Source organism: Apostichopus japonicus, chromosome 4, assembly GCF_037975245.1.
Source record: "Apostichopus japonicus isolate 1M-3 chromosome 4, ASM3797524v1, whole genome shotgun sequence".
NCBI lineage: Eukaryota > Metazoa > Echinodermata > Holothuroidea > Aspidochirotida > Stichopodidae > Apostichopus > Apostichopus japonicus.
In genome coordinates this window covers 19,837,367-19,853,687 of record NC_092564.1, presented here as the reverse complement: position 1 = coordinate 19,853,687, position 16,321 = coordinate 19,837,367, and the positions used below count along the sequence as shown (strand labels likewise).

Sequence of the window (16,321 nt, the reverse complement as noted above, 5' to 3'; positions counted from 1 at the left end):
CTTAAAATAACTATTCCAATAGGTATTCGAATACTTCTTTCCTTCGAATGCTTAGAGAATGCTAAATATAGCTATTCCAATAAGTATTCGAACACCTATTTCATTGAATGCCTATTCGAATACTTATTTCCTTTGTAAGATGGTCAGCTCTTACATAAAGTTTTGTTTTGTACCATATTTTTACTTGTTTATTAGGTGCATTGTGCACTGAACAGAGGGGCTATACATTTGTACAGTATATTTGTATGTTGTCTTGTGGATTAAAACCTCTACACTTCTACCTCTTCTAGGTTGCTAGGCAACTATCTTGTTCTTCCTGGAAATTAGCTCTCACAGGAAATGGGGTCTGTGTGTGTATATTTTTAGTAACAAAGGGAGTTTTGTGAGGGGTATAAGGCAGTTGGCTATAAGTATCTGAGCAAGGCAGTTGCAAAAGAAGAGAAAGATAGTTTTAATGGCTGGATAGTTTGTTTTAAACCTTAATTTGCATAGTTCAAGTTACTGTAGTCCTTATCATTTTATGGAAGTTGTGATATTCAACTGACAGTCTGGGACACTATTTTATTATAAAGGATATTATTTTACAATAAAGTATATTCCGGGACACCATTTCTTATAAAGGACATTATTTTACTACAGAGGATATTGACATTATTTTACTGAAAGATACCCTGCGACACCATTGCTTATAAATTGAAGGATAATACTTTGTTGGGATCGGACATTCATAATACCATTTATTGTGTTTAACTGTTTCTGATGTTGTGGAATATCTGATGTCGTGGAAGATACGATGTCGTAGAATACTTGATGTCACCAGCAGGCCAACTCACCAGAACAGACTTTTAAATTAAGTGTATTTACTTTAACATTTGGGTGTGACCTCACGACTGTAAGTTATTTTATTTAATTCTTTGACTGGGCCCAGATCAGCTGAATATTGTTTGTTATTCATAATTATAATTTCTTTTGATCCAATCCTGTTGAGTTTTCCAGTTTTGATGTATCTGCTCTGTGTTTGGTCTTCCAACCAAACCCAGAGTTCTCTGATCAAGAACGAACATTTTTCTTCAGTGGCTAACACCCTTACACTTTGAACAGCGCAAAAATATTTGAAATATACCGCGGAGGATTAAATAGCTGAAGCGTTTCCAAAATTTCATCGATCATATTCATAAGACCTACTGTTTTAGTATTCTGTGCTTAATACTCCATTTCAAATAGATATTTATTCCTTGTGAATGTTATTCAACTTTTAATAGCAGATTTAATCAAGAAGCTAGGACTACAAGCTGGCCAAATTCCTAACTCTCCTTACTTGGAACTAATTAGCATACAAGTATTCAATAAGTATTCAAGTAAGTATTCAGAAACCTGTTAAGCCTTCATAACATAACTAATTAGCATACAAGTATTCGAATACTAGCGAATAAGTATTCGAATAACTACAAGTATTCGTCAGAGCCGAATTATTTAAATGAGCGAATACTTATATGTAAATGAGCTAAGTATTCAAATAGCTATTCCAAAAGCTACTCGAATACCTATTCGATAGCTATTCGAAGAGCTATTCGAAGAGCTATTCGAATACCTATTCGAATACCTAACAGGTATTCGAATACTTAACTCATTTACATAATTCGGCTCTGACGAAGGCTTATAGTTATTCGTATTAGTATTCGAATACTTATTTTGTACTGTGTGTTATATGGTAGATTTTCTGAATACTAAGGAAATCTTTGAATACTTATCGAATACTTATCGAATATATTCGTGTTAGGTAAGGGTACACTCATATCCTATCTCACTAACAGCCAGTTACCATAACAGTAAACAGACATACTGTACCTCTGCATTGCTCAAAGTGGCAACCACTGTATGGTATCTACTCAACATGTGTTTCAGTCCGTCGTTCCATCGAATGTACTTATCTTCCTGTAAAAGTTCAAAGATGAAATACATATGGCATTTACATTTTTATTTTGATGAACCAGTGTGCGTGGAGATTTTAGAGGGAAGCAGACGACTCCTGCAATAATGTAAATACATAACCATATATCTGCATTGTGAAGATTCAGAAGTTCTCATGCTATTACTATGTAGACAGAAAATTAACAAAATAATCACAAATTCTGATTGTTTACAGACTAGGTCATTTTCTCTGTTGAAATTTTTTTTTTTTTTGCAAACCGAAATACGCCACATAAGTATTAAAGGAGAATGAATTTATACACAGGAAACTGGGTTTTGTTCCATTTCTAGTGAAAGCGATTGGTAAAAGTTTGCCTACATTGAGGCCGAAAGTGAATCATATTACAAACAACTACTTTGCTACTGTATTATGTCATCACACTGTACATGTACTGACCTGAAGGGCAACGTTTCTCGCTAGTTCTGGAATGGAGAAACCCAGCTGTTCCATGTACTTGGTCTCGGTGATAATTTCTGCCAGTTCTGAGGCAAAGTCTACAACATACTTAGATTCATTGCTCAGATCTGCAAGGAAAAAAGTCAAGAAAATGAGAAATGAAGACAAAAGTTTTGTTTTTCAAATGGAAAATTAAACACATTCAACTGTCTCCCTCTCCCTCACCCCCATCACCCCCCCCCCCCAACATTCTCCTGATTTTTTTACTTTAGAATGGACTGCGTCATGTCTATCTATGCAGTATAAACCTAACTGTCTGGAATTTATTTACCTTCATATAACACAGCATATCTATTTTTAAAACTTAAATCGCTCCATAAGTGACACCCGCTAACCATCTAGAAGTTCCTCATCCAACACAGGAAAACATGTTTATATCAAGGATCAAATTTTTTGCTATTAAGAATAGTAAAGGAAATCTCACACTCACGTCAAAATTTCTCAACTATATTGCGCCTCTGAACAACCTTTGTTGATATCGGCGACATATAAATGTTTCTGATGGATTGATTTATTGATCGATCAACTTACTTATTTTGCCATCTTGGCCCTGTACTTCACCCTTTATGGGTATGACGTCTGGTTTGGTGAGTAAGTTACGTTTAAGTAGACCAGGTAGGATGGCCGTGACGTGTTCCTGCCAGTGATCATACTTCTTGTCCTCGTACTCCTTCATCTGACGAGCCACGCCCAAATATTTATTCCTGGCCTGTAGAAATGTTTCACGAGTGAAAAGAGAAAAAAATTAAAAGTCTAATTCTGAAAAGAACTGATAAATGTAGTCTACAAGATTTTGTACTATATAATGTAACTGTGATACAACTACCAATAAGCTTTAAAAAAAAAGGCTTTGACTTTTACTCATTTTTTTTTTTCCTTTTTTTTTTTTTTTTGTTCCTTTGAAAAAAATAAAGAATTGAGTCAAACAATTTACAGATAAACTTACAGCCTTGCCATAATCACTGGTCATCATGTCCTCAACAGCTTGGAAACGAATGATTGTGTGCTTAATCCTGAGAAATAGAGAACGTTCCCAGGCGATGGCCCCGGCAACAGGGGGTTGATTCTTTGATACTGGAGGGTTATGTTGGTACTGCTTAAAGAGAGCATGGGCTGTGTCCACCTGAAATATAAGGAAATTATCTCAATAATTTGGGATGAAATATTTTTTATCATTATAGCTCAGTTATTGCATGGATGTGAAACAGAGATTAACTTAAGTCAACGGCATATTTTGTAGCCCATACGATGAATGGTTTACCAATTTTGGAAGAGTGAAGAATGATGGTTTCAGAAAGAAGAAATAAATGTGAGCTATATACACTCATTAGGTCAATGTAACCAAGTGTGATGGCATCAGTGACATGTTAGGAATATGTAAAGCATTTAAAATAACGGCTCAAATGACAAGAAATCAAACTTGATGTGCATAATTGACACTAGTGTTTTATCAATTGTTTCCAGAAATGAATCAGGACCAAAGGATTGACTAGTTCAAGTTACAATTTGTGCAGTTTGGCCAAATGTAAAAAAACGCTGTTTAGAAAATACAAGGAACTTGAAACGATTAGTTCACCTGATTCACATAGTATCATACAATAGTACTGTATGATAATAATCTAATATAAAACATCCCGGTGATATTGTTGCATATAGTATAACCTGTTTCACATAGTAGCATACAATAATATTGTAACATAATAATATCATATAAAACATCCACGATAATATTGTCGCATATAATACTACCCATTTCACATAGTATCACACAATAATATTGTATCATAATAATAATATAATACAAAATATCCACAATTGTTGCATATAGTGTTACATGGTACAATGATATATTATGAATACAATTACATTGTCAATTTCTTTAATATTACAGTGCAATAGTATTGCATACTAGCATGTGAATCAGCTGGCATGTGAATCGGCACATTAGTTTGACTTGAAAATTTTGACTTTCAAGATACTTTTAAAAGATCTCTTCTTCAAATAATTACAAACGGAACTGTTGATACTACTCGTGATCAACTCATGGTACCGTTATGATCTGCAGTCAGAGACTGCCCCTTGTCAAGTTTTGCATAATTAGATAGGACCGATGCAACAGCGCCCTCTGTGGAATATGGGCATGGCTGGAGAGCTCCCATTGCAGTTATCGGAGCTGCTTCCCGAATAGAGGTTACAGGTTTATATAGTCAACCTTACCTCCTTTCCGTACTGTAACAAGATGTCATTAAATTTCTTCATCATCTGCGTATTGATTGCCTCCCTCGACCTGATGTGTCTAAACTTGAGTAGAAGGTCGAAAGCACCCTCGGCAGATCGTAGGGTCTTGAAGGATTCGTTGATGAAGTGTTTGGCCTCGTCCTCGATGGCAGACACCTCCTTGTTGAACCAGTCCATGTGTTTCTTCCATTGTAATTGATGCTTGAGACTAAAAGGCTCAAAATCAACCTGAAGAGACAAATCAGACAAACTTATCAAAGCAGCCAGAGGTGAGTGAATCACTTCGAAAACTTATATCAATGGTCGGTTTCGAATCAATAAAAGCATTGTTAAAACATCGGTACCAAAAATTCTCCTAATAGGAATGACAGAAGTTTTCAAATTTAAAAAAAAGTTAATAATGACACAAAATTAGACAATTTATTGGATTAACGCTGTCACAATTGATTCATATAGGATAGCAAGATCTACTGAAACATCGGGTCTTTCATAGCAAAGATTACAGATCACAAGTCATAGAATAATGGTATATAATCAATGGCATCAAACTGACATTCACTCTACTCTGTAACTGACTGGCTTAAATTGATCCTCGGAGTTGTTTACCTTTTGTATCGGATCAACGAGACCGTCGACCCTCTTGAGCACTTCTTCGATCCTCTGTGGATCGCCTGTTACAGACTTGAGTTCTGGACCAAAGATGTTGTAAAACTCTTCCAAAACCTGTCAAGAAAAAAATTTAAAAAATATACAAACAAAATTTTTAAACCCAGATGCACGTTAGTGCCCTGACATAGTCCACTTTGAAACTGTCAGAAAAATATCAAAACATTGGATAATTTTCCTATCTTTAGTCCTCCAGTTTCCTTTCTTCCACTTCCTTTTAATCAGTAATGCTAATAATTTACCCAGGTCTGGTTTAAATGTGAGTAGGATGTACAAAAGGAAGGTAGTAATGTGAATTACTTGGAGAGGATACCTCAAAAAGCAAATTTTGGAAGGAGTTTTTTACAGCAAAATCAGTAAGAGCAACTATTTCAAAAGATAAGTTTAATTTGGCAGATGCAAATTTAAATTTTTTTTCTACATTAGCAATGATCTAATTGCTAACTTCACCCCCTCTTACCTTCCCCTCCCTTACCCTCCTCCCTGACCCCATACCAAGAGGTGAAGCATGACAAACCTGAGCAACATTGTATATATCTTGACAGATAGTTGCCATGTAGTCTGTCCTTTCAAACAGCCTCTTGCGATCAAACTCCCATCTAGCATCTCGACCAGATGCTTCAATCTTTGCTCTCACTTCAAAGTAGCAATCTTTCCAGAGTTCCAGGGTCTTCTTGGCTTCATGAGTCCTGGCCTTGATTTGAGGGTGGGTGTCCCTTTAATTTATGAGAAAGATATCAGGAAATATCACTGAGTTTTCATATCACTCAAGATATCTTTAAAAATTATTCTGAGGTTCTGTGATATTCTAAATTGACTACATACAAACTGAAGTTGAAATAAACAATTAAATATGAAATAAAGAGACAGACTCTAATGAATGTATGATATCTGATGAAGCCATTCAGTTTAACCATTTCTTCAAAGCAGAATAAACAAAAATCTATGGTGAATAGATTCATTCAACATTATATTTGGCATCTGCTTCTAAATGTTCATAACCTATAATTAAAAAATTCATTATTGTTACCATGAGAAATTTCTGATAGCCTTTTGCTTCACCAACAATGCACAGAAATTTGGAATTGCTGATCTATTCGGTTCCAAGCTGAATTATTAAATATTATTCAGTATTGATCATCACTTGTTATACAAGACAAGGATTACCTTAGCATTTAATTTACATTCCAAATTTTTGAACTTTTTACCAAAAGAGATCCATCCTTAACAAAGAAAACCACGGTTTCTATTTCATTTCTTTCTTCTCACCATAGCACTAAATTCTGCAACAGATGGGACACACATGATTAAATAATGTGTCCATGTTTTGAGGGATATTTTTCCAGAATGAGATTCTTTCCACATGTCGATATCTATACTTACTTAAAGATGGTTCTGATGTTAATGACTTTTGCCACTCTTTCTGCTAACTGCCATGCAATCCTCTCCATGAGTGGAACCATTCTGTCGTCATTATTGTAGTGTCTCGAGATGATCCAGACCATCCGCAGGGCATTCATCATGGACGGAATTGTATCTAACACAATCTGGAAACCTGCACCATGAGTGACGTTCTTGAAGTGTCTTTCCAGGGTGCTCAAGAAGCGGACGTTGTCCTTGGCCTCTACGTGGTACTTGCTCAGCTCCGAGCAATGCAACTCAAAGTTCTGCAAGATGGCATGATCACCCAAGGCATCCTTACAAGATAGAATACTCAACATCCTCCTGACATTGGGAAGCTTGAGCTGTTCGTTGAGGGCGCTCAGGGCAGAGTTTCTCTCCCTCCAGAAGTCGATTTCGGGCAGAGGTCCCTTCCCCTGAGGAGTCTTCTTCAACTGGAATTCTAAGGCACTAGAAATCTGCCGTGTCCACTGCAGGCAGGCCTCCTCTATGTCATGGACGAGTTCTTCGTTCCCCGCGAGTTCGTTCTCGTCCCCGTCGGTGTCTAGATCGGGCACCTCCAGCCTGACCTCGCCCTCGATGTGCTGAATCGTCCTCGAAATGTGACTGACAAACTTTTGCATGTTGATCAGGAATTCGTCTCGAAGGTAAGCTCTATGCTTCAGTTCCGCCAGGTTGACTTTACTGGACTCGGCCTCCGAGACGTCGTCGTCAAAGTCGTCCTGCGACGTGGAGGACAACCCCGCTGCCTGCTCCTCCGCTTCGGTGGGTGCTTCTCCATTTTTGTGAGAATTGAAAGACAACAGCGGCAGGTAGACCTTGGACGAGATATATCAAGGCAAATAAGTAGGTTGGAGGTAGGAGTTGATGCATTATATATGAAACTTCCACGAGTGTGTATGCTCATTTAACTTCTTAAGGGAGCAGTAATACTTTTTTCTTTGTAAGAGTCCCCATCTTAACATGGTTTCAATGGGTACAAAAGCTACAGATATTGATATCACTTACGTTGATTATCATTAACACGTATCAAGTTTTGTCTGCGAGAGAAGATGAAACTTGATACATACAGGAGTTGTCTAATATATGAATAAATCTGACATTTGCCTCTTAATACTTTAATCATTAGACAAAACCAATATTCGTATATGAAAGATGACTTATGGACCGTTAAAACAGCTTTTTTGCATGGTGAGTATGACGTTAGAACGTTGAACTAGTGTTACAAAGCACTGCTTGATACTTCAGGAAATCTGTTTCAACATTTCAGAAGCTCCAGTACCTATATATCTGACTTGCTTTGTATAGGACTTGAGGAAAGATAAGAGAGTGGGGGGGGGGGGTGGGAGGGGGAGTTATTTTCATTAGATGGTGAAGTTGATTATCAGCTATATGTACACTTCTAAGAAGATGGAAGTATGACATAGCATTGTTCAATTCAATACATTACAGTGAGTTGCTTGAGTGAATCTGTAACAGGAAGTGAAAATGGGTTATTGTAATCACAGTAAAAGAAATGTAACAAGCACTCATTGTGTAATCAAGTTGCAAAAGTGACTTCTGATAAATACCTGCGTTATAATCTGCTCCAGCATGACCAGTGAATGTCCGTTCAATATTCCGTACTCGAAGAACTGTGGTAGTATCTCATGTGCCTCGTCGATAGTGTTTGGAAGATCCACCATCCCGGGAGTATTACGTATGAAATAAACGCAGTCATCCACTGCGACTTCCTCAGGGATGTGTCCGTGACACATGTACAGATAAGTTTTCACAATGGTTTGAGTAATTATTTTCTGGAAGAAAAGTGTAAATTGGATTCCACAAAACTCATTTTTACACACAATATTGCTTCTTCTTTTGGTTTCTTTTTGGACAAATACTAGCACATAAGAAGCATCAAAGGAGACATACAAAGAATTTCCGAACAAGGCAACTGCATCAAACTGTCATCTGGTGAAAAGGATTTCCAGGTCTATTTTTAGTGTTGACATTTTATTGAGATATTTTGACAATTTTCTTTAACATTTTGACTTAATTAAAGACAGATGTAATGGAAAACAAAGGCAAAAAATGATAATTTATACCAAAATAACCTTCTGAAAATTTTAAATTTAAATTTTAAATTGATCATTTACAAACCTCTTATTCTGTTCATGTTCCGGGTTACAACCGAACATACTAACTGGCAGACTGGCTAGGGAATGTGATGGTCAAAAGAATTTGCAATTATTAGCCCCAATTATTTCAACTTTTGAGAAATAAAACCACTGTTGGAAGTGATAGATGTTTATTAAACTATTTTAGTATATTGAAATCCAACTTCTAGATGAATTACAACGACATCAATTCCCGACGTCGTCACTGAGCATAAAGGAAACTTGCATAACAACCTTTTCAAATGAACATCATAAACTAGGAAACTTTTATAAAACTTCAAATGGAGTTTTTTACCAGTTGAACAACTTTTTCCTCTGGTTCCTCTGTCAGCCCATTTCCTCCTTCTGTGATGGGAAGTTGTTCTGGTTCACGGGGTGTCTCCATCTCGTGTTGAGATGAATCCTCCGTTCTGGCAGAGGCAGCTTTCTTTCCCCTTTTCTTCTTTTTCTCTAGATGAGTAAAATATGTTTGCATTTCATCTCTCGATTGACATAGATGTCCTCATGTAGTCATATAAAATTTGAAAACTAGTTCAAAGGTCAAACTATCATAACTCCAGGGGTCAATGTCATTTTTTTTCCAGACACAGGGCTCTTTTTGATCAAGTATGTATTTCATGGGGGCTATTGTGCAGTTCTGAGGCCTTCGAGGGCTCTTTTTCTGTCTTTACATTAAATGTGACGGAAACGTTTTTATACAATTTTGGTCTCCTTTCTTATTAGGTTATTTGCATCAGCATTCTGTTGTAGCTAACGTTGCAACAGCATTATGTTGTACATAACAGGTGAAAATGCATTTTATTAGATGTTGAGTTGCACGAGTTGGAATGGTTCTTCTCATCATTTAGTAAGCCACATTGGGGGAAGGGGATGTTAAAGGAAGGAATACAGCCTTATTAGGCTACTGCCTCTGTAGGCTACTAGCGTTAACTAACCATGGGTACCAGCACTAACAGTGACATAGCACTGTCACTGAAGATTTGCCAAAACGGTGTATATGCAGACAAAGCTGCTACTATGGAGACCTCATTCGACTACTAAACGGCTATATGAGCCTGATTAAAAACTCTATCTTCATCGTTGACTCAGTCACATCAAATTCCACATACTGTGCAGATCATTTAAGTATTACATTTGCACTGTATAACTCACTTCCAGTCTTCTGTTTCTCTTCTGTGGGTGTTTCCACCGTTTCTACCACTGGCGTAGGTATAGCTGACTCGTGGGGTGTTTCATTACCTCCTTCAACTTCTTGCATTAAAGAGCCACCAGCTTCAGAGGGTTCTGTGAGAGGGGGGGGGGGTAAAATGGTTGTATTGTTAACCATCTGATTTTGTATTCTATTAGATACATCATGGTTGGCTTTATTTCTGTCCAGGTTGGCTAATCTTAAATGAGGCTTTTCTAATGTGCCTGAAAATTGCTGATGTAAATAAAAAAAAGAAGAGTAAAACTATAAAGCTGAGGTACCAAATTATAGAAAAGTGGATGGCAAAGAAAGGCAATAACAACAAAGTAGCTTAACTTAGAATAGTAACAACTTGCAAGGTATAACAGCAAATTACCATTGGTGCCACACCACTTGCTCATTTGCTGTAATGTCCCTAAACTTCACCCATTAACTGATGATGCCAAGAACTGCAATGCAATGCAATGTCAAGTTGAAATAGCTGCCCTCATAGAGATTTCAATCAAAAAGTATAAATTATTTTTGTTGATTAGACATCTTTAAAGATGCTGATGCCACAAGAGTGCAAGAAAAAATCTTGACATGTTCCTCATTTCTGTGGGTGTTTTTCTTTTCTCACCTCACTTTGGGGAAAACAATGCCTTGGTCACTTTTTAACTTATGAAATTTACCTTGGTACCATTTTGAGAGCTGAAAATTGCTGTGTTTGATCATGAACGCTTCAATCACCTGGCAAATACATTACTTATATTGTCAACAACTTACCAACTTCTATTTCAACCTCAATATCTTCCTCCATCTCTCTCTTGTAGAAAATGGCGGCAGATCTGCCTTCATCAGGCGTCTCATTCAGGAACTTCGCGAGCGCTCTCTCAAATTCTCCTTCATCCCTATTGATTAGCTCTTCAAAGACTTCTGGTTCAGATATGCCTAGAGCAAAGTATACCTTGTCTCGCATCCATTCAAATCGGACGTCATCCATGTTCGCTTCGATTCACAACTCTGTGTTTTTAAAGTGCAGATTTCTTATTAGGAATGTTACACAAAATTTTGCAAATGAATAGATCAAAGTAGATGACAGAATATCTATCTTAAAGGTGATTAGCACCATCTTTCTTGTAATATCCTTAGCTTTTTCATAAATTGCATCATGATTTACAGAGATTTCAACAGGAAAAGTGATTGCAATGTTACAGAACTAAGCATGGTAAGACCACTGGGACTCCCATTGTTAAGCCGAATGTAATACACTGCATTAGCCTTACTCTGTATTTGTGACTTAAAAGTGGTCAGACACTTTCAGGAGCCACTAGTGTGATATTGCAATATTAGGTGACCAGTGTATACAAAGCATTGACGGCTATTTCACACATTTGATTAAGAATATCAGATCGACTTGCTGGCCTAACATTTGACAGATTTGATAAAGCCATAACGCTCCTTTTAAGTTCCTTATTGCCTAACCAGACATCAGAATAACCTTATTGATCCACCATTTATTATCAGAAATAAGGCATTTTTATAGCACATAGTCAATGTAAATGGATACTCAAACTGTTGCTACATAGTTGGGGGTTAGCCTTACCCTAGGCTACCCTACTCCCTGCTAGTTCTACCAGATATTCACTTTACCAACCATTAATGTTTTGAGTATGGAGATTACAAGCCAAGTCATCAAACACACACACTCCAATACCATCTCATTGATTCCTTTGCCTTATGCAAGGAATACAAAACTAAAGCATATTGCCTACTTGGGCCTATAGGCAAACATACTTCCTGATTTTGATAAAAATGTGGCAATTGCTTAGCAAAAGCAAGAGAAAACAACTGAATGAAAGTTAGAACTTAACAGTACAATAGTAATTGGGTTGAGGAGAAGGAACTAGACATTGTTTTTGTATATAGTCAGTATTGCGAAGTTCGGCATACTGCGAAGTTCGGACACCCTAAGAAATACACGATTTTACCATGAAAACCTACAGGAAGAGCCAAATTTCACCAAAAAGTACGAAGCTACAGTTATTTTCTCTCCAAAATGACCTGTGTGCAAGAAATTACTTACATATTTGTCAATAAAATGACGAAGATCTATGAAGTCTGTTATAATTACTGAAAGAGCAACTGCGCCACCAATTTTATCACCAGCGCCACACTGTGGGTTGCGTGTCCGAACTTCGCAATACTCTAACAAAGAAATACCAGTTCCACAATCACGAATAATCTTCTTGAAAAACAACGTGAAAACAGTTTGCAGGAAAGAAAGTTTGGCCGTGTATCGTACTATAACAAAATTCTCCCACCATATGAAGTATATTTTCCGGTGATTTATACCAGAAGATTTAGTTTTGGGGTGTTTTAAGGCTTAGGTGTCCGAACTTAGAAGTGACCATGCTACTAGGAAATGCCATAAAAAAATCTGAAAGGACACAAACTATGTGCATTCAAGTCTCTTTTCTATAAAATAACTTTATTCACTCCCAGATTGTTAAAGCTTTCCTGTCAATGTAGGCTGCCAATGACTACCTATGCTAGGCCTAACTGTGACTTGCGAGGCCCATTCTGCTGCCTGGACCTAGGCCTATACCCTTTTGCACTCTGGTTAACTTGACATTTGATTTAGGCCTACTGTATTAACTATTATTTTACTTTACAGTTCATTTGTTATCTAACTTAGAGGAAAGCATTCTTTCATCAGCCTAAGACAACCTCTCAAAAACAAGACTAATCTGGGGCCAACATTACAGTTGCCTTCGTACTCAACATAGGTCTAGCCTAATAATAATAACAATATAATACTAGTATTTGTCTAGCACTCTTCTGCAACGTTAGGCCTATAGGCTAGTTTACAATCACCGCCTAGGCCTAGCCTAACTTAAAGTTTACTTTGTATAAATTCAAAACACCTTAAATAATTTCTTGAGTTAGCAGTGTCTTACACTTAAGTAATGCAAAATAAATTCGGACTAATTCCCAGTCAATTTTTCATTTTTTCTTTCACTTTAATTAAATTTCCCGGTCACAAGATTTCGAAGAACTGCTTGATTTGTTCATATTTTCTCGTTGCTAACGAACTGCTAAGGAAGCTTCGTTAGTGTCACTTCTGTGGAACGCCAAAATGTCAAAAAGTGTTACCTTTGGGGAAACTGTACAGATTGCAGAGTGGTAGGGCCTAAACCGTATTAATAACAATAATCAGGCAGTTACTTTTACGATGCTTAAGTGACCATGAATGTGGGAGAATCCCGCAAGCATAGTCGTACGAGGCGGGGGGCAGGGGGGGCAGACTGCCCCCCCCCCAAATTTTTTTTTTCAAGAGGACGAGAAATTCGGGCAAAAGTCCTGAAAAATTCGGGCAGCCTAAGAGGTTAAAAAAAAAAAAAAAAAAAAAAAAAATATATATATATATATATATATATATATATATATATATATATTTTAGGCTGCCCGAATTTTTCAGGACTTTTGCCCGAATTTCTTGTCATCTGGAAATATATATATAAATATGCAGTAGCTTGCCCGAATCTTTTTCAAATTTTTGCCCGACAATTCCATGATTTTCTTTATTTAGCATCATGATGCCCGAATATTTCCGTGTAACACCACCGTAAACGCAGTCCATCTGGGCTACCACGCTTTTTGCACGATCAATTTTTTCTAACTAGTCAATTGTATACATGGACCAAGAGCGGCGGCACCGGGGGGCACAGGGGGCACGTGCCCCCCCCCCACTTTTCCTCAGGTTAAAAATGTGCCTTTTCTACATAAAAATTGAGGTGCCTCAAGTTAGCAAGAGGCCAGGGAACCAGAATGAACACTCGGGAAGGGCCGTTTCCGGCCATCTGAGGGGTTTGTAAAACCAAAAGTTTTATAGTACGCTCCGCGTGGCGCTCCGCTCAGTTAGTCGTGCATACAACTTTGAAAATCCTGGCTAAGCTCCTGACTTTTAATTAATTTCTGTGGGTCAAACTCGAAGCTTTTTAGAATGAAAAAAAAATTGTTAAGATATTAACAAGAAGAAGACTCTAATTCGGAAGATTCCTACATTAGCAACTAGCCTGATTTCACCTCATTTTGTCTCAAAAGTAAACTTGTTCCTTGTGTCCCAATTTGCGCATTGGATATTGCAGTGATAGTATGCATATTTTCCTTTGGGGGGGGGGGGGGCGTTGATGGAGTGATGTGTATACACAAGTAAGATAATACAATAAGAGTTATAAAGGGTACTAAATATAAGGCTGATCAGTCCAATCGAATTTCTGCAAAGTGCCCTTTAATGTCGGTGCCCCCCCCCCAGATTAAAAGTGCTTCCGCCGCCCTTGGCCTGGACATCCCCAACATGAGTGTATATAAGAAACATTTTCTTTTTCATGGATGGTGGGGGGGGGGGAGTGCCTACAAGCCTAGAAGTGCAGGTTTATCATATTCTTTGTGATATTTTATACTTTTTTTGTGAGAAAAATTGCAGTCTCACCCGACATTATCCCGCCTTCGTGTCCTTGAACAATGTATGTTTTTCTGGAGGTAGATGAGTACTGTGTTAAAATAATAAATAAGGTAACTAAATATGAGCTTAAAATATATACTGTCCCATTTTTCCCCTTGAAAGTGATGTTACCGTTTTTTCTTCTTCTAATGTACCAAATTTTTCGGGAAGTGTAACTTTCTAAAACGTGAGATTTTAAAATAAAGAATGTTTTGATGCAACTTGCAAGGCCTCAGAAGTGCCGTTTCCGGCAATCTGAGAGGCATTGTGTGCCAAAAATTTTCTTGTACGCTACGCGCCAACCCATGGTGGCGCTCCGCTTAGATAGTGTCACGGGAACTTTCGGGCACAAAAAGGTTCTGCCCCCCAAACTGAAATGGTCCCGTACGCCTATGCCCGCAAGGACTATTGGTTTACATCTTTCACCTTGGGTGGCTTCCAATTCAACATTCAAATTTGGAATCTTTTTAATTTAGAGAGTCGTTTCAGATGGGAAAACCGTAGATTCTTTGTTGAAAAACCCACCATACTATGACCATGGAGTTTTTACCTCCATGCTTTGACCCGGCCGGCGATCGGACCTCGAACCTCCCGATTGCTAAGTCTCATAGCTTCAAATGCCACCGCCTTTATCCACTCGACCACAGCACCGGTATTTATCAAATACGGAAGCGTAGAAGGGACATTGCATTGACGAGTTACCAACTTGACAAAACGACAATTATCTGCAAATTGACAAGTTGTCGAGATGGTAACGTGACAAAATTCAGAAAATTGACGTTTTGACGAGATAACGGATCTCGTCAAAACGTCAATTTTCTGAATTTTGTCGTCTTGTCGAGATGGTAATAAGTGTGCAACTCGTCAATTTGCAGAAAATTGTTGCATTGACGAGATCCGTTATTTCGTCAAAACGTCAATTTTCTGAATTTTGTCGCTTTGTCGAGATGGTAGTAAATGTGCAACTCGTCAATTTGCAGAAAATTGTTGCATTGACGAAATCCGTTATTTCGTCAAAACGTCAATTTTCTGAATTTTGTCGTCTTTTCGAGATGGTAGTAAGTGTGCAACTCGTCAATTTGCAGAAAATTGTTGCATTGACGAGATCCGTTATCTCGTCAAAACGTCAATTTTCTGAATTTTGTCGCTTTGTCGAGATGGTAGTAAGTGTGCAACTCGTCAATTTGCAGAAAATTGTTGCATTGACGAGATCCGTTATCTCGTCAAAACGTCAATTTTCTGAATTTTGTCACGTTACCATCTCGTGAGTCAACTCGTCAATTTGCAGATAATTGTGGTTTTGATAAGTTGGTAACTCGTCAATGCAATGTCCCTTCTACGCTTCCGTAATCAAATGATCTTTGTGTAACTGCTCTCACCAGGAAGCTGCGCCTTGGACCCAGTGGCGTCGCCAGGGGGGGGCAGGGGGCACGTGCCCCCCTGGAAAACCTAGTGCCCCCCATCTGAGATTTGGGTTGGTAAAAAAATATATATATATTTTGTTATATTCAACTCCCATGATCTGAGTTTGTTTTTCATAAGGACAAAGAAGCACAGTAATTCGTATTTTCTTCAAATGAGCTGCGAAAATATGAAAAAGTTTTTCCTTGAACGTCGGGTATCGAAGTCGTAACCCGCGCCATCACAACAGGTGTCGATATTTACATTGAATGTGTCAGTGCTCACGCCATACCAGCGGATATACACGTCCGCTTCGCGAGCTATACATGACTGTGAGAAGGGAGGGTACTGCA

General features: G+C 37.9%; 1 protein-coding gene across 5 annotated transcripts in view; it reads right to left on the bottom strand.

Annotated features, from left to right (window-relative positions):
• The window catches only part of LOC139966745 (dynein axonemal heavy chain 10-like), an 85,486-nt gene that overhangs the window by 53,754 nt on the left and 15,411 nt on the right, over window positions 1-16,321 (bottom strand). For 3 of the 5 annotated variants that reach the window (XM_071970069.1, XM_071970074.1, XM_071970071.1), the window contains exons 2-13: window positions 10,847-11,083; window positions 10,045-10,176; window positions 9,188-9,342; window positions 8,305-8,529; window positions 6,716-7,551; window positions 5,850-6,048; window positions 5,273-5,389; window positions 4,646-4,894; window positions 3,375-3,551; window positions 2,960-3,137; window positions 2,369-2,496; window positions 1,849-1,935 (exon numbers count right to left, since the gene is read on the bottom strand). In XM_071970069.1, coding sequence (XP_071826170.1) covers window positions 1,849-1,935; window positions 2,369-2,496; window positions 2,960-3,137; window positions 3,375-3,551; window positions 4,646-4,894; window positions 5,273-5,389; window positions 5,850-6,048; window positions 6,716-7,551; window positions 8,305-8,529; window positions 9,188-9,342; window positions 10,045-10,176; window positions 10,847-11,063 — 2,700 coding nt within the window. In that variant the 5' untranslated portion in view covers window positions 11,064-11,083. Of the gene's footprint in view, window positions 1-1,848; window positions 1,936-2,368; window positions 2,497-2,959; window positions 3,138-3,374; window positions 3,552-4,645; window positions 4,895-5,272; window positions 5,390-5,849; window positions 6,049-6,715; window positions 7,552-8,304; window positions 8,530-9,187; window positions 9,343-10,044; window positions 10,177-10,846; window positions 11,084-12,987; window positions 13,178-16,321 lie in introns of those variants that run through there. The other 2 variants (XM_071970073.1, XM_071970070.1) reach the window with 2 other exon arrangements.